Source organism: Staurois parvus, unplaced genomic scaffold (assembly GCF_062004578.1).
Source record: "Staurois parvus isolate SC_StPar_1 unplaced genomic scaffold, SC_StPar_1.0 ptg000813l, whole genome shotgun sequence".
Taxonomy (NCBI): Eukaryota; Metazoa; Chordata; class Amphibia; order Anura; family Ranidae; genus Staurois; species Staurois parvus.
The window spans coordinates 5,720,203-5,738,803 of record NW_028318609.1 but is presented as its reverse complement, the minus strand read 5'-3'; the positions used below and the strand labels follow the sequence as shown (position 1 = coordinate 5,738,803).

General features: G+C 38.5%; 1 protein-coding gene across 3 annotated transcripts in view; it reads left to right on the top strand.

Moving 5' to 3' along the window:
• Window positions 1-16,233, top strand: part of LLGL2 (LLGL scribble cell polarity complex component 2) — a 154,077-nt gene extending 137,844 nt beyond the window's left edge. For 2 of the 3 annotated variants that reach the window (XM_089654922.1, XM_089654923.1), the window contains 6 exons: window positions 9,484-9,625; window positions 9,718-9,749; window positions 10,642-10,692; window positions 11,159-11,201; window positions 14,643-14,704; window positions 15,783-16,233. In XM_089654922.1, coding sequence (XP_089511048.1) covers window positions 9,484-9,625; window positions 9,718-9,749; window positions 10,642-10,692; window positions 11,159-11,201; window positions 14,643-14,704; window positions 15,783-15,790 — 338 coding nt within the window. In that variant the 3' untranslated portion in view covers window positions 15,791-16,233. The remainder of the gene's footprint in view (window positions 1-9,483; window positions 9,626-9,717; window positions 9,750-10,641; window positions 10,693-11,158; window positions 11,202-14,642; window positions 14,705-15,782) is intronic. The other variant, XM_089654924.1, reaches the window with a different exon arrangement.
• Window positions 16,234-18,601: the final 2,368 nt, after the last annotated feature.

Sequence of the window (18,601 nt, the reverse complement as noted above, 5' to 3'; positions counted from 1 at the left end):
TGTCTCTGGTGTCTTTTGACAGCTCTTTGGTCTTGCCCATGGTAGTAGTTGGCGTCTGACTGACTGTGGGGTGGACAGGTGTCTTTAAAGAGCTCAGACAGGTGCTACTAAGTTAGATTAATGAGTGGAGTAGAGGTGGACTTTTTAAAGGCACAGTAACAGGTCTTTGAGAGCCAGAATTCTTGCTGTTTCTTAGGTGTTCAAATACTTATGTTCAGCAGTGCAAGACAGATAAATTCTTTAAAAATCATACAATGTGATTTCCTTAATTTTTTTTTTTAAATTATGTCTCTCAGAGTGGGACTGCACCTACAATGTGAATTTCAGACCCCTTCATGATTTCTAAGTGGGAGAACTTGTAAAATCGCAGGGTGTTCAAATACTTCTGTTCCTCACTGTATGCAGTAAAGAACGGTGGGTATACTCACTGTGGAACCTAAGTGGTTAATCCTCTACATTGTTTAAAACCACTGTTTGATCCTTCTCTGGTCTTCCTCCTGTGTCCCCCTCTTATTGCCTGATAAGACCTATCACTTTGCACATGCTCAGTTTGGTGTGAATTGTGTTTTTTTTTTTTTTTTTTCCCTCTCCTTGGGAGAGTGCATGTGATCAGTACAGGGCCAATCAGCACTGTCCAGACAGAAGTCAGGGGTCCTGCATCCTCCTAGTGCAGAATGAAAACGCCTCCTACAAGCTTTAACCATTAGCCGCCCGGCCAATGGCCGTTTGGCGGCTTCAAAAGTGCTTCGGCATTCCAGGTGCACGCCATTTGGCGTGCTCCCGCACATGCGCAGTTTGCGCTAATGCAGAGCCGCGCAGCGGCGCGATCTGTCACCGGCCGTGTACCTCGGACACGGCCGATGACAGATCTGAGTACCGGCCCCCGTTGCTGGTACCATGTGACCTGCTGTGACCAATCACAGCAGGTCACATGACAGTTGTATACATAGGATGGCTTCATTCATGCCATCCATTGTATACTAGTGCCTAGCTGTGAATGGTCACAGCTAATCACATGCACATGTCATGTGATTTGTGATTAGCTGTGACCAAATCACAGCTAAGCACAAAAAAAAAAAAAACCTGAATGAATCGATTTCATTCTGGTAAATGCTTGCTTATAGCAAAGTAATTCTTTGCTATAAGCAAATTGTGTAAAAAAAAAAAAAAATACTGATCACTTCCCCAAAGTAGTACAATGTTACTATGGTAACATTGTACTACTTTGGTCATAGTAAAATATGAAAAAAAAATCTTAAAAAAAAAATGTAATAAAAAATAATAATAAAAAAAAAATATATATATATATTTTTTTCATACTGTCACCAGTCAGTGTCCCTGTTCACCGCCATGCCAGTTATACGATGACGCTGTACTGCACTGGTGACAGTATGTAAAAAAAAAAAAAAAATAGTGAAAATAATTTTTTTGATTTTTTCATTTTCCGAAAAATTATGACAAAAAAATACAACTTCAAAAAAACTCGCCATGCCTCTTATGAAGTACGTCGGACTGTCTACTCTGCAAAAAGGGGTCATTTGGGGATATCTGTACTATTCTGACATTCTTGGACCTCAAGAAATTAGATTGGCTGTCAGTACTTCAGGATTGATCAATATTCAGATCTATACCATAGTTTGTGAACTCTATAACTTTCCTACAAACTAAATAATACATCCTAATTTGGGTTATTTTCACCAAAGACATGTAGCAGAATACATCTCGCCCTAAATTTATGAAGAACAATTATTTATTTGTAAACTTTTATAACAGAAACAAAGAAAAACGTGTTTTTTTTTTCAAAATTTTTGGTCTTTTTTTGTTAATTTAGCAAAAAATAAAAACCCCAGCGGTGATTAAATACCACCAAAAGAAAGCTCTAGTTGTGTGAAGAAAATGATAAAATTTTAGTTTGGGTACAATGTTGTATGACCGCGCAATTGTCATTCAAAGTGTGAGAGCTCTGAAACGTGAAAAATGGCCTGGGCAGGAAGGTGTAAAATTGCACGGTATTGAAATGGTTAACGTGCTCAACACTGATAGAAGTCACAAGACTGTTCTAACTGCTGATGAGAAAAGGTATTTAGCAGTTTAGATTTATTAACATAATTGCATTTACATGTTTTGTGTACTGTGGGAGACCAGATATAGTGGATGCAGGGTCCTGGGGTAGGTAAATTTTTAAATTAAGAGTAAAATAATGTGATGTAAAACTTGTAAACTGTAAAATATATAATTAAAGTTGACCCCAGCTGAATGACATTTGCTAAAGCATGGTGTTTCAGACCATTACTTTTTTTTTTTTCCTGAAAACTCCCCAGTTTTCAGCTTTTGTTACGTCTCAGTGTTGCTGCAGCCTAATTGCAACCACTTCCTGTCTAAATGCATTTCAGTGTGATGTCTTGATTTCATTTCCCAGGGTGGGTTTCCTTATGGTGACAACAGAAACAGTGAAGTAGCGAGCGACCAGATATGATTATTGCACCACATCCCTTTAAAATTGCAAATATTCAATAGAGAAGATGGGACTTTCAGGGTGCATGAACATGATTACCAAACATATTAAAAAGTTATATAGTTTTTATTTAGTATTTTTGTAAAAAACACAAGAAAGGGAAAAAATACAGAAACATAAAAACAATTTCAGTTCTAAGAATACAAACTTGGTTATGTAATTGTAGTTACTCCCTACATGTTTCGCCCTCACGGGCTTCTTCAGGGAGGATTTTGTTTAAGAAATTTCTACCGCCCAGGCAGCCTAAAGGTATATCAAAGGAAAATTGTTCAATTACCAAGCAACTTTAACCCCCCTGACGGTATTCCCGAGTGTAGCTCGGGGTAAAGTTTCAGTACCAAAAGCGGTAACCCCGAGCTACACTCGGGCTTACCATGCGGTGCTGCTCCGGCATCTGTTCTGCACTTACCTTGTCCTGCGCTCCCGTGATGTCCCTCCTGCAGTGTCCCTGGCAATTTCCTCCGGCGTATGCCGGCATCTGTCTTCTGGGTTCCGTCACCTGTGACGTCGGGACGTATGGGGACGGAATGGCGGGAAATTTGAAAGACAAAAAGTGACATTCACTAAATACACTAAAATCACATAGTATAAAATTACTGTATCAAACCATTTCACATACATTTTGTCCCGAGTGCTTTGTCCTGTGCCCTGCCTGTATTTTTACTGTTCTTTCTGCCTGGAAACTGAGAAATGTCCATGGCGTCCAAAAAGCGTCCCTTTAGATCAAAATCGGTTTTAGACCAGCTAGAGAACAGCGATAGTAAATTAGTACCACTTGCAGAATTGAGTGATGATTCGTGGGGAAATTCGTCATCAGACACTGAAAACGATTTTGCGACTTTGCTCAGTGATGTGCGAGCTTGGCGCTATATTTCAAATTTCAGTGTTTTTGGTTTGATTATATTATTGAATTAAATTATTATATTATTATTTTTTATGATTATTTATTAAATTATATTTTATGATTTCGTGTTTCAAATTTTATCATACCCGGGATGTTTACTAGACTCTTGTACGGACAGATTTCAGTGAGTTATTCCTAAAAATGACAGGCCTACAATAAAAAAAATACATATTTCCATGCACAAAAATGTACCACTTTGAGCACAGAAATATGGACATAATCAGACCGCTAGGGAGGTTAATATATCCAATACAGAGTATTTAATCAAAATATATATATACACACATTTATATGGGACTCAATTGCTCACCCTGGATGTGAACGCTCACGGAACTAGGAGAAAATGACCTAAAAAAAAATCTTAATTGGCCTACACGTCCAAAACAGTTGTAGAGGATATAATGGGCATCAAATATCATCTAGGCAAAATGGGATAGACAAAAATATATTAATTAAATTTAACGGAAGATATGAAGAGATCATAATTCAATAGGTTAAGGTTAACTTTGGGCAATTTTGCCTGTTAAATGCTTTAGAAGGATATATAGGTATAACCTAACAAAGATCTATTTGACCTATACGTCCACAACCATAGAGGAAACAATGGACTTCAAACATCCATCTAGACATAACAGGATAGACAAAGATCAGAAACTAATTTTATTTCAAAAAAAGAATACAAGAGATGTTAATAAAAATTAACTTAAGCAATTTTACCTGTTAAAAATTGCAGAGAAATATACGTAAAAGTATATTCTGTCTAAAGGTCTAATTGGCCTATAATGTCCAAAAAAGGTTGAAGAATATAATGGGCATCAATTATCCATCTAAGTATAGCAGGATAAGGTATAATGGGCATATCGGAATAAACATAGGGGAATCAAAAGATTAATTTAATTCCAAAAAGGAATATAAAGAAAGGGTTATAGGTTAATGAAGGGTTAAAGTTAACTAAACCGATTTTACCTGTTAAATATTGCAATTCAAGTAGCAATGAAAATGTGGTGAAAAAAGATTTTAATTGAAGATCAATTTTCAGTTCCACTACTAGGTGTCAGCAAAGGACATCAGTCCAGGCAATATTAGCTGAAAAACCAATCACTACTGTAAGAATGCATATAAAGCAAGCCCTCAGGTGACAGAGAAGTCACCATTTTCCTGAAGCCCACCCATTGAATAGATCAATCTAAATACCTTTGTTCAGATCCAAAACAGCCTCCAAGATACTTAGTGTGCACTGGTGATTAGCAGAAAGACCAATTTTAAATGTCCCGCCCTCTTTTATAGCCTCCACACTGGCCGACGTATGACATCATCGGCCGGGTGCAGACGTCCGAGATACAACTGCGCATGTGCGAAGGCTCTATTGCACATGTGCAAACCAGTGATAGACTTCTGCAATGAAAGGCTGACATGACTCATAAAGGGAGGGAGCAATACAGGTGGAACCGCTGCAAAGCTAGCTTGATTAGACCGGACCCCAATTCAACTGCCATCTTGTGGCTGAAAAGGAAAATTATGGCCAAAAAAAGTTTTATGAATTGATCAAAAAAAATCATGAATAACTAAATAAAAAACAAAAATTTAAGCAAATTGGAGATTGATCCAAACAAATCAGTCTTTTGCTCTATTGCCCCCTGAATACTAGAATAAAAAATGCTAAAAAATACAAAAATCAAATGGCACTAATTCTATTGATCAATAAAAGTGAACCAGAAGATGCATTCTATATCTCCTGCGTTTAAGGAAGTAATAATAAATGCCAGATTGGATAATGGTTCTTCTAAGTTAAATGTATTTTATCTCAAACTATTTGGAGCCTTGCAGAAATTGCAGCTGTATATAAAGGCGAGTCAACCAATTGTAGAAGGGTGACTACGCCCTGGGCGTTTGTACAACTGCCAAAAGGATGTTAAGCTGTAATAGGATATATTAGTAATTTACAATTCACATCCAGAAAAGTCATGAGATCCACATCTTTAAAATCTGAACATGGTAATTTTTCTCAATTGTAGGATTCTTAACAAAATAAGCCTAATAAGAATATAAACAAATACCAACACTGATTGTAGTACCAAGTTATACATACAAAATACATAAACTGTTATGGAATGTAATTGAGAAAAAAACATTTGAATGATTATCTAATCTCTGTAAGGGAGAATGGGAGGCAGGACAAGGCCAAAAAGTGTACTATAAAAAAGGTTTGAAACTCAAGGATTCATTCAAGCCTGGATATTGAGTAGCATTAAGCCTATAGATCCAACGTGTCTCAAGTTGGAGAAGTGTTTGATCACAATTCTCACCTCATACACGTGGGGGGATATGTTCAAGGGCCATGAATTTAATCATTCCGAGATCAAAATTCTGGTCTAGACCTACATGTCTACTTATAGGCAGGGTGGATTTGATTTAAATTGTGATTTAAATCACTAGTCAGTAAGGCTTGATTTAAATCATAGTTTTCTACATAAAGACTAATTCTTGCTGGTATAACTTTAATATGCAAGTAGATGAAGAGTTTTAGAATAACTTTTCATATTAGTTTTTTTATCCGCAGTTTAATAGGTTAATCATTCATATTTGGACAACTTTTCTGTTGTACTTAGGAAGGAGAAAAATAATCATTACCTTAATAACAATTTAAATAGATTTATTCAACTGAAACAATAACATTCCAGCATATGTTATTTGCTTAAACAAACATCCATGTTTGTTAACTAATTTGGCTAAACAAAATAAATATTTTTTAAGAAACTTAGACTGTCAGCCCCTTCCCCCTCACACTTAGTTTCGCTTTCTTCTTGTGCAGATCTATTCCACTCCAAACAATTAGAAAAATATGGTTTCTATTCTATTCACTGAACTTCTTGAAACTTGGCACTGAAGGGGTTGATTCTGTATTCATAGGTTTGTAGAAGTTAGGATTAAGGTCTTTTTCTTAACTCTGTTCATGTTATAACATTTTTGCTGTGAAGAAGAGGCATGTGATCTCCGCTGAGTCAAATTCAGTTTTGAGAACTGCAAAAGTAAACCAAGCATCTGTGATAATATCTTGTAGGCAGAGAAACTGCCCAATAATCCTACAAAAACCCCTGGAAGAGCATGACATTGTGAATGGATTAATGGAATTTATTTACCAAAAAAATTAAACATATACAGCCTTATTCTACATAATTTAAAAACGAATCTTTATTTCATGATAGAATAACCTTTGGATGGTAATATATTTTCCTCAAAAAGCATTTTATTTAAAAAAAATCAGATTTAAATAAAAAAAATCCAATTTAAATAAAACTGATTTTTTTGATTTTTTTAAAAATTATTGATTTTTATCCACCCTGCTTATAGGAGTTTCCATCTTATGATTTTAATGAGGGAAACGTGATCTCTTATTCGTTCAAAAAAGTGACGTTTTGTTTTGCCCATGTAGAAACAGCCGCAGAGGCATTTCATCAGATAAACTATAGCTGGTGTTTGATAGGTAATTCTGCATTTAATTAGGTGGACTGAACCATCTGGGAGATGAATTTCCCCACAGTTTGGCATAAGGTTGCCGGTGGAAAAGGAACCGGTATTACCGGTAGTATTAGGTTGACTTGGACTGTAATGACTCCGAACTAACTTATCTTTTACAGAGCGTGCTCGTTTATATGTAACCATGGGGTTCAGTGATATAGATTTACTTGCCATCTGGTCAGCCCACAAAAGAGGCCAATATTTCTGGAGAATTGTATTTATCTGTAAATGTTGTTTGGTATAATTAGTAATAAGCCTTACCTTAGAATCGTCTTTCGTTTTCGATTTTCCAAAAAGTAGAGCGCGTCTCTCCTGTATATGAACTTTTATTAAAGGCTTTCTTAAACCCCTTGACTTCACACAAATATGCGGCCTCACGGAACTGGGCTTTTTTCCGTAGGGCCGCATATTTGTGTACCTGTCTTTGTGCTGGGAGCGCGCTTCTCCGCGCGCTCACAGCACAGATTGCGATGTCGCTGAGAGCACCGGGTCCCATTCTAACAATCGGGACCTGGGACTCCCGATTCCGGGTCACATGATCGCTGTGATAGCCTCTGATTGGTTATCACAGTGATCAGTCACTGTACAGCCCGGCCCCCTTGCTTTTTTCTTTCTCTATGAATTGAGAAGAGATAGACATTGTATCTCTCTAACTCCTGGCATAGAGAGAAAAAAAAATTTGTAAAAAAAAAAAGATAAAAAAATATTCAAGAAAAAATAAAGAAAAATGCTAGGTTTGATCTAGTTCAGTGCCAGGGTTAGTGTTTTGGGTCAAGGTCAGGATTAAAAAAAAAAAATTGGTGTCAGTGTTTAATGTCTGTGTGTTTTTAGGTATAAAAAAAAAAGACAAAAACAAAAACAAAATGCGCACTATTGTTTCTGGGCTGTACTACGGGTACAAATGACATAAACATATATATGGTATTGCTGCGATCGTTAAGAGCTGGAGACTTTATTTTGGGTTGTTGTTTGGTGGTAGGTTATGGTAGTAACAAGAAACACACAGTAAAAAAAAAAAAAAAATGTTTGGGCCAGTTTTCCTTTGTATTTTGGGCCAGTTTTCCTTTGATAATAAAAAAAAAAAATCAGGAGCTATCCATTACCATTTACCACCAAATGAAAGCCCAATTTGTCCTGAAAAAAATCGAGGTATAATCCACCTGGATGTACAAAGTAGTTGTGGTGATATGTACAGTTTTACTATCACATGTCAACGTTGCAGAATTGTGCTTAGGCATTTAGATTTGTTTTACCCTTAGGCGTGAAGGGGTTAAACAAGAATGGCTCTATCCTTTTTTCCATAACCGGGTATAGAGGAGATTAGCTTCTTGAATAAAATCCTCATCTTTGGTACAGTTCCGTTTAAGCCGGAGGTACTGGCTGTAAGGAATACTTTTACTAAAGAGCGGGGGTGGGAACTTGAGGCATGTAGAATAGTATTCCCTTCAGAAGGCTTCTTATATAGCCATCTGACTCTATGAATATTTGTACATCCAAAATTGTGATTTTCTCTTGGTGACATGACATGGTAAATTTTTTGATTGTAATCATTGCAACCCAATATGGTCATAAAATTAGTAAGTTCAGTGTATGTGCCCGACCAAAGCATCAGGATATCATGGATATAGTGATACTAGGAAAGAACGTGTTGGAGGTAATAATCAAGATCCTCACCTGCAAACAAGTCCCTCTCCCACCCCCCAAGGTACCGGTTGGCATAGGATGGGGCACATAGAGTACCCATCGCAAGCCCCTGCACCTGGAGGTAGTGGGGGAGGTTGAACATAAACACATTGCCTGTTAAAATAAATCTCAATAGTTGTAACACAAATTTGTTGTATTCAGATGCTGCCAGACCCCGTTCACATAATTGTTCAGCTATGACTAAAAGCCCCCTCTCATGAGGAATAGCTTTGTATAAACTTTCTATGTCAATAGCAACCAACCATGTGCCCATAGGCACGTACAAACCATCAATTATCTTCAAGAGATCTATAGTATCTTTCACATAAGAGGAAAGGGACTTGACGTGAGGGAAGCCATAAAAAGTGGGAATTTTAGGATCCTTAACATTGAGATAGGACCAGGTATCTTTGTCAATGATATTTTTTTGATAAGCTTTTAGAATAAGAGTTCTGAATTCTTTGACATAATAGTCAATAACCGTTTTCGTTATGGGCCTATACCATTCTCTATTTCTTAGAATTTGCATACACATTTGTTCATACTGTGAAAGATCCTGAATGACTAAATTTCCTCCCTTATCAGCAGGCTTAATAACTATACTGGTGACAACCCTGGGCCATGTCTTATATAAGGTTTGTAGAATCATCCACTTAGTCTCCATCGGAAGCCCAGAATGACAAGGTTTTGCTTGTATGAATGCCTTTTATAAAGGCAATTGCTTTGGAAATACAGTACCCTTCCTTTTGTATTTGTCTTTTTATAGTGGAGTTATTTTTCCACAAATGTTTTTGCTCTGCAGTTATACTTTGCAGTTTATTTAACACACTTGCATTGATGTTTGCTTGTCTTTTTATTTTAGGATTTTATCTCATATCCCCATCTGAAATGGAGAGGTTTTCACTGTCTACATGCTGGCTTATTGCTCCTCGCTGCAGGGTAGACCCTCCAGAGCCCCCATGTAATGGAAGGCTTCAAAGAGTCAGCAGTACCGAAAAAACCAGGCACGTATTTAAACAGTTGCTGTGATTATATGATTTATTCTTATGAGGAAATCAAATCTAGGTGTATATAATACCATTTTTATTTTATGCAGGGTATCTGGAAAGGGAGATGGAAATGCAGATGGTAAGAATGATATTACAGAATGTATGAATGACTCTGCCTTGCTTAGATTTTCATGAATGCACTTGTGTTTAGTGAATTTAAAAAGCATCTCTTACATGTTGAGGTTTATGTATTGGTAATGAGAGTTTGCACATGTTTTCAAATGTCTACTATCTACAAACAGCTTTATTGCATTTCCATTGTTAAAGGATAAGTTCACCTTTCAAAACATGTTACATATAGCCTTGTAAGACCCCCACTCTTCTGCTAGCTGTTAAAATAATAATAAAAAAAAGAGCAGCCATGCAGGACTGCGGTTGCATCACTCATTCACAGTCCTCTGTGAATGAGAAACTACAAGTTCCACCAGCCTTAGAGGTTTTCGGCTTGTAGTTCTCAATTAAGTTGATTGATTCTTCCTGTCATTAGTACATCCCTGTATATCCCATAAGGGTAAGCAGATAAATTGACAGGTTTTCCGGAGACCTGCATGGCACCAGCGATCTGCTGATTGCTGGTGCAGTGATTTACAGGCTCCTGCAGCAAAAAATAATGATTGCACTTTTTTACCTGCAAAAAGTGTGCATTTATTATTTTTTAGCAAAAGGTGAACTTCTTTTTAAATGGGTATAAGCAGCATTTTACAGCTTCCATACAATGTCAGCAGTGTATCAACAGACGGGATGAAAAAGCATAAATTATGAGATAAATCATAGCCCCTCTTGGCCTCACATTGTCTGATGGAGAAGATGTATTGCTGATTATGTAATGTCTGCTAAAGGTTATGTAATAAAGCAGATAATACAATAGACATACACTATGCAAAATTAAATTAATTTATTAGTTGAACACACTTTTTCTTGTGCAGGCTACTGTTAAACTTGGGTAGTAAATAACTTTTCTTGCTTGTCAGCACACAGGGTCAGAGGGCCACTGATGGAACATGCGTTGCTGAATGATGAGCGTAAGTATCTTCTATATATCTCATGACAGAACTTAAGGTGTCCCAGGGCCCCTTTAATCCTTGATGTCTAAGGCTGCTTGAGATCAGATCGTCAACACTTCAAAGCAACTGTCCTTGCTTTTGGGGGAAGAATTTTTTGTGGCCATCGATGCTGCTTTAAGTCTAGCATAAAAAATTGTTTGCTCCATGGAAACCGTTCGATGTATCAACATTTTATCACTTGAATCATAATTGGATGACTTTTCATAAGGGTGTTGGTTGTTTCACTAAAATGACAGTTTTTGGATTTGTGATAGTGTAGACTTGCTGTTTTATATACACCAGTGTGCCTTGGCTATGGGAGGTTCGGGAGTGACCTCTTGTTGCTGACAGCTTTTCTATCACAGGCAGCATTTCTCTGGATGTAGATCATGAAGGCCAAGTAGTTACAGAAGTGTATGCACTAACTTTTGTGTTCTCTTTGCAGAGACTCTAAAAGAGATCCAGAGTACTCTGGAAGGTTCAAGAACGTAAGTAGCCAGTCTGTACAATATATGTTTATGACAATTGCATTAAAAGGATTATCTTAATCGTACAGTACACGAAACAGGCAAAGTGTTTATAGATGAAAAAGAAAAGAAGCGCCTCTAAGTGTAGCAGAACCACTTTTATTAAGTACCAAATGTAGAAGAACTCACATGTATTAGTAATAAAACAGGCTTATGTTGAGGTACAGTCTCGAGGTAGAGGAACGGCTGTGTCCCAGCTTAGAAAGCTGCGTCTGCGCCCAGGAAGAACGCGGTGACAGGAGGGAGAAGCCGGCTGGCATGTGTAACCTCCCGAAGATGGCGTCTGGAACGCATGTTGAGGCGTGATGACGTCAAGGACCAGCATGCATAATGGCATGTTTCAGAGCATGTGCTAACCTCTAAGGGTGGAAGAGCGCTCCTTTGTCAAGCTGAAGGGCTTTCAGCTTGACAAAGGAGCACGCTTCCCTCCTTAGAGGTTAGCGCATACTCTGAAACGCGTCGCTATGCATGCTAGTTACACATGTCGGCCGGCTTCTCCCTCCTGTCACCACGTTATTCCTGGGCGCAGACGCGGCTGTCTAAGCCGAGACACAGCCGTTCCTCTACCTCCTTGAGACTGTACCTCAACATAAGCCTGTTTAACTACTAATACATGTGAGTTCTACATTTGGTACTTAATAAAAGTGGTTCTGCTGCACTTAGAGGCGCTTCTTTTCTTTTTCATCAATAAATACTTTGCCTGTTTCGAGTACTGGACGATTAAGATAATCCTTTTAATGCTGTTCTGCTACAATACTATATGAAGCTTGCCCAAAGTGCCCCATGGACCTTTTATGCAGCCCTATTTATTGGACTTTATGGACTTTCATAATCAGTTTAATTGGTGGTAGTTTTTGCGCTGACTATTTTTTCTTTTCTCTTGCTTGAAAGTATTTATAGAGCCTGGATTATAGGCCTGCACAACACTCAACCTCATGTTTTCCCTTGCACAAGAGCAAGAACCAATTTTATCACCCGTCTCTATCAGATTTTAGCTCTATCTCAGGCACTCAACAAGCAGCCTACCTGACAAAAGTAGAATTTTCTGCATATGTGACAATTCATTGGACAACGAACTGCTTTAATACAGCCATCTTTGTCCAGGGCTGCAAAACGCCACACCTCTTTTCCAGCATTTTGTTCCCTGAGACAGATTCCAATATTGCCTGCATTAGATAGATAAGGAAATGAGGAGAATATAGACACAATGTTAGAAGAAGCTGCGGAAGATTTTTCTCACATCTTTTTTTTACATTTGAAGCAGGAGCTTCAAGCAATATACTTGCTAAGGTGGGTAGTATTGCTGTGCTGTGCACTAAAGCCTTGGCATTGTAGAACCTAATACTCCTTGGTCTCACTATGCCTCTTTGTGTACAAAGAGACTTGCAAAATCTATAAGGACATTCCTCGGTCATGAACAAATGGAATGTGCAATCTATGACAATTGGATCACTCCAAAAAAGACTTTTACTCCTCAAAAAAATATTTGCAGTTAAGTGGTCTAGTCCTGTAGTTTATCTTACCATCTCAGTCTTAAAAAAACAAAAAACAAAAAAAAACTTCCTATAATAATTGAAGATTTGAAGCTGTTCCTTCATTCAAAGATTTTGCAGATAGAAAGCTTGGGATGCTCCTAAAAGTTACTTACTCTTGCCTGCCCAGCCCTGCAAGCAGCCCTTGCTGCAATTTCAGTATGCCAAAATGAAGCAAACTGTATTAGGGCAATAAACAAGCAAGATGATCCTCTATTCAATGACTGTGCTTTAACAGAACAATTACAGCAGTTACCCTCTGCTCGTTTGTGTGGATGCCCTAGAACATGTGATGACATAAATTTCAAGAATGGCTCTAGTTTCCATCATATGTGCAGAACCTGGTGTCTAAAAGCCTGGGAAACTGAAGCTGCCTGAAGAAAGTGTCTCGCATGTATGCCTCTTCAAGGCAGATGTCTTATTTGCAGAGGCACTTTACCAATGTCAGAAGTTGTCAAACAAATCTGATTTTCTTTTTATGAGGTGAGCAAAACCTTGGACAGAGGGGTGGCGGTAGATGTGGTATACTTGGATTTTGCAAAAGCGTTTGACACAGTTCCCCACACACGGCTAATGTGTAAGGTAAAGTCTACAGGCTTGGAAAAATCTGTATGTAAATGGATAAAAAAAGATCGTATTTGAAGAGTACTGATTCATGCTTTGAATGGTCTAGAGTTGTTAGTGGTGTACTCCAAGGTTCAGTGTCATCGTTTTACTTTTTAATAGATTTATAAAGGTCTGGGATCAAAAATACCATTTCAGTCTTTGCAGGAGACCCCAGGTTTTGCAGTGGAATAACGTCCTTACAGGATGTCTCCAACTTACAAGCCGACCTCAATGCACTACTTAATTGGGCAACTATGTGGCTTAATGTTGATGATAAATGTAAAGTTATGCACTTGGGGGCTAAGAATATTCATGCATCATACATACTAGACCATTCAGAGTTTGAATCATTAACCACTACTCTGAATACGATCTTTTAGCCAGTTTTCTATCCATTTACATACAGATTTTTCCAAGCCTGTAGACTTTACCTTACACATGAGCCATGTGTGGGGAACTGTGACAAATGCTGTTGCAAAATCCAAGTTAGTGTTTTGTTGCTGCTGCCCACCCCTCCGTTGGACTGTTTTTAGACCTCCCAATAGTCTCTGAATTCCTGTGTACCTCAGTGAGAAAATTGAATTTTTGCACTTACCAGTTCATTGATGGACACAGGCCCCCTTTGTGTCTGTAAACATGATCTTGGTACTGCTTTCCACAGAACTGAGGCATACTGGGAATAAAAATGGGTATAGGGGCTGGCCACTGTTGGTAGCAGCATAACCTAACAGTATTTAAACTCCCATATCCCCCATTGAATGCCAAGAAATGGATTTTATGGTAAGTACAAACATCCCAGTTTGGGGGCTTTCCCGTGCCAAGTTTACTTGGGGAGCATTGCTGTTTTCAGTGAAAAAATACAAAATTTATAAACACTGCTCATTGTATGCATTTAATGTGTCTGTGTCTCTCTCTCTCTCTCTCTCTCTCTGTGTAATAATGCTGACACACTAGTTCCTATCCCTAGAAGAACACAATTTGGGATGTTTTCGTTTTGGCTTGAAAACGATCCTGTAAAGCAAACTGGAACATGTATAGTATGCTGTGCATTGCTATTGCCTGTCACCTAGAGATAGTGGTAGTTCTGGGATAGACGCAATGCTTTATGCTGCACAGTTGTTTGCTACTTTGGACTAGCACTACTTTTGAGAGTCAGACCATAGTAGATTCAAGTTCTTGATGGGAACTCCAGCTGCAATAGCATATTCTCTAAACTCTGGTGACTTGCTCTGCTGATCTTTACACTAGTTTTCTTGTTTTGCAGAAGTTTTGGTGAGAGAAACTCCCGACACATCACTGTAGGAAGCCGGTTCAGTAATGGAGCAGGTGAAATATCTTGAATTGTGTGTTCAGCATGTTATATATGGTATTGGCATTCTTTCATCTGACCACTTATGAATAAATATTATATGAAGAAAACTATATTAAGGGAGTTTGGCACATTGGGAAGACCTAAGCTGCCAGTGGCCATACACAGTCCCATAACTGCAAAGGTAGAACATACATAAAATGTATATCTAAAAAATTCTAAAATGAAAACCAAAAATGTTTACAGTATCATCTTCAATACATGCAAATTTTCTTATTTTATCCCAGTGACCCTGACTAAAATCCAGTGAGCTCCCAATTTCCTGTAGTGAGCTACAATTACCTGAGTTCTTAAGCAGTATTGTCCTTCCTGTCTGAGCTTCCCCTGCTGGACTACAGAGCACCTCTCCTTTGAAGATGAGAGAGGGAAGCTGTTCTGTAGTCCAGCAATTAAGGCAGGACTGAGAGCACGGTTTCAGTGAGCAGGGGCAATGTTTTGTCAGTATATACAGTTGGGATCCCACTGGATTTCCAGTAGAATTAATAGGCATTTTATTTGCAACATTTCTAGAGAGACCAAACATGGAGCTGTTCATGTATTGCAGAGATGTACTTGCATGTGTGTTGTTTTTTTTTTTCTTACATTGCCCAATCACACATTTTAGGGTCAGGTCATGTTGGAAGACATTTGGGCATGAAGCTTTACAATGTTTGCATAGCATCCATATGTCTAAGACAAGATCATGGAAGCTTGTGGCTTTCTTACACAAATTACAAATGTGACAAGCTTGTAACACACATTCACCACAAATTGCAAGTGCAGCACACAGCAACACCGGTGCATTGGGGTAAATTTGGACCTTCATCTACTATTTGGGTTGCAGATTAGCTTTTTCTGTTCAGTCTAATGTAGGTATACCTTTAATGAGGCATTCAAAGTTTAAATTCCTGTATGTGGACTGTTTTATGTGCAAAAAAGATTTTGATTCCTATTTAGTTTGTGTTATGATATACAGAATTACATTTTGTGTTTTTAAAATTAGGTTTGTACTACTTGTAATCGGCTTTCATTTTCTTTTTTTTTTAAAATGTGAAGCAGAATAAGATGCTGACACTGCACCTCCATTGTGAAAACACTAATCTGAAGTCAGTGGAGATGGAAGACCCGTTCTTTTTCTCTGGACTTTGAAATCTTTGTGGCCATACGATGTCCATTCTGCACATGTTTGTTTTAACTAATTTTACAGGAAATAATTTTATAAGTTATAAATTTTACTGCCTTACTCCCCATCTTGTACAGTGTGTAGAAATGGAAAATGGCCAAACTGTTTTTTATAATGCTTTTTTAAGGTATTTTCATCTTATTGAATTATTTTAGGATTAATGTTTTTATACTGTAAAATGTGGTGTAAACTGCCCTGACGTTGGGTGCTTTAAATTTATTGGGTTATTGTGCTTTCCAGTGATCTTGCTGCCATGCAATCTATTTTTGTAGGAAGTAATTATTTTGTTTGTCTTGCACACCAATAAATTATACATTCCAGCTACATGTGGGTATTTTTCTTTCTATACCTAGAAAATACGTTTATTGAAAAATCAAATTGTAGGTGATTTGGCTAAATGGTTAATAAAATGCATACATAGCTGCTGTTTTACCTAGCAAAGTACTTGTATTTCTATTCATCTAATCACAAGATTTACATACAGCCAGGGGTGGACTGACCATTTGGAAACTCGGGCACTGTCCGCGGGCCCGGGGTCAGTAGGGGGCCCCATGAGATGCCTCTGGTACCTTTTTTTTTTCATGGTTTTTTTTGAGTTTGGGCAAGGACACAGGGGCCCCATGATCCCCTATTGCCCGGGGGCTCCATGAGTTTTCAGTCCGCCCCTGCATACAGCCCCGCCAAACTGTACAGTCTGCTTGGTGACCATTAATTTCTCTGCTGCACTTATGCAACACAGCTAGGCCACCTTCCTTCCCATAGTATGACTGGCCAGTGAAGGAGAAACAACAAACTGATGTGGTCCTCTTTCTGCTCTTGCATGTTCCTGGTAAGAACATGTAAAAAGTAAACAGTACACTCAGTTGGCATACATTGCTGGCCTTTCCTCTCCCAGTCTTGTATAGAGGCTGATGTTTGAATTCTGTCATTTAAAAAAAAAATTGCATTTAATGATTTTTCAATAAATACACCTGCATTCATTGGTGTTTTTAATATCTGCCTTGAGTTCAGATTTAAATCCGAGTTACTGTGATCAGAGGCGTTCCTAGGGTTGGTGTCACCTAGTGCGGTAACACTTGGTGACAACCCCCTCTGACGATCCCCGCAGAATGGATCGGATCTGCGGATTAAGCATAATGGATTGGACTCCGATCCATTATGCTCAATCCGCAGATCCGATCCATCCTGCGGGGATCGTTTGCTTTCTTTACAACTTACCTTTCCTTGGAGCGGGTCCGGGACAACTGCACATGTCCCGGTTTCAGGCACAATCAATCGATAGCAGTAGTTCTATCATCGATTGATCATGCCTGAAACTGGGACATGCGCAGTCGCTTCAGGGGGACATATCTAAATGGGAGACGCATCTTGCTGATACAACGGTGTTACTCCGCAGGATCGTCCGCATGCAACCTATGCGGGGTGACACCGGACCCGCTCCAAGAGAAGGTAAGTTGTAAAGAAAGCTGATGATCGATAGTTGGCTTGCTATACAACTTACCTTTTTGTGGAGCGGGTCCGGTGTCACCCGGTGCGGACCGCACCTGCCTCCAGACGCCACTGACTGTGATGGTATGAGCAGTGCTCAGTTCGACTCTATTTTGACCCAGCAGCAGACAGAGGTCCCCTACTGCTACCGGAGTACAGAGTGCTGTGTACTGTATGAAGCTGATGATACATACAGTTTATACAGTACTGCTGTACCTTAAAAGGCCATTTTCTTAAGTACCCAAGCAGGAGCACATGGTCAACAAGAACTAAGCTGAGGTATTTAGAACATGCCTAACTGATGTTAAAGCAGACCTACACTCCATCTGGACACCACACACCAAAAACACCATTTAATTCATTTTTAATTTTCAAAGCGAACTCCCCCCATCCATCCATGTCTCCCATGTTTTATTTTGTTGAGAAATCACTTTGAAAAACACCCCCTAGCAAAAATTCTATCTGCAGCCATCCTGAGTAAGGGCAGATGATTCATATATCATTTTCTACCTGTAATCCATCCGCCCTTAACTCGGGCATGCAGGCAGGAGGGAGTGCTTAACTGCAAAAACCCCTCCTGGAGACTCCTGGGATTCATGAAACAATTTGCCTAGGCCTGGAAACCGGAAGAAACTGAAGAAATATGTGTGTAAACAAAAAGGAAAAAAAAAATTATATACCTCCCTATCTACTGCTAGCAGAATAAGGATTAAAAATAGTCCATGTTGATTAAGAGAGTAAAGTTCTGCTTTAATGACCATATCATCTGTAAGATTTATTTCTAAAATTTAATTCATCCACATTAGCAGCCTAATCTTAACTGAGAGGAGTGGAACCTGCTCTAGTCTTTGCTGGTGCAGCATATACTCTTTCAGATGTAATGTTCTGTGGATTCAATCCAGGACTTAAGGACTCTAAAGACTAGATTTTGTAAACGCTCTAAAGCCTTTCTCAACCTGTGTTCCAGTGGACCCCAGATTTCTGAGAGGATGAGAAATTTCTGACTCTTGGATAAATTAATCACTGATCTACAGTTAGGTCCATATATATTTGGACACGGGCACAATTTTAGATTTTTCAGGTATTTACCAAAACCTATTAAAGTTATAGTTATATAAAGGATATGGGCTGAAAGTGCACACTCTCAGGTTTAATTTGAGGGTATGTACATCCAAATTGGAGGAAGGATTTAGGAATTACAACT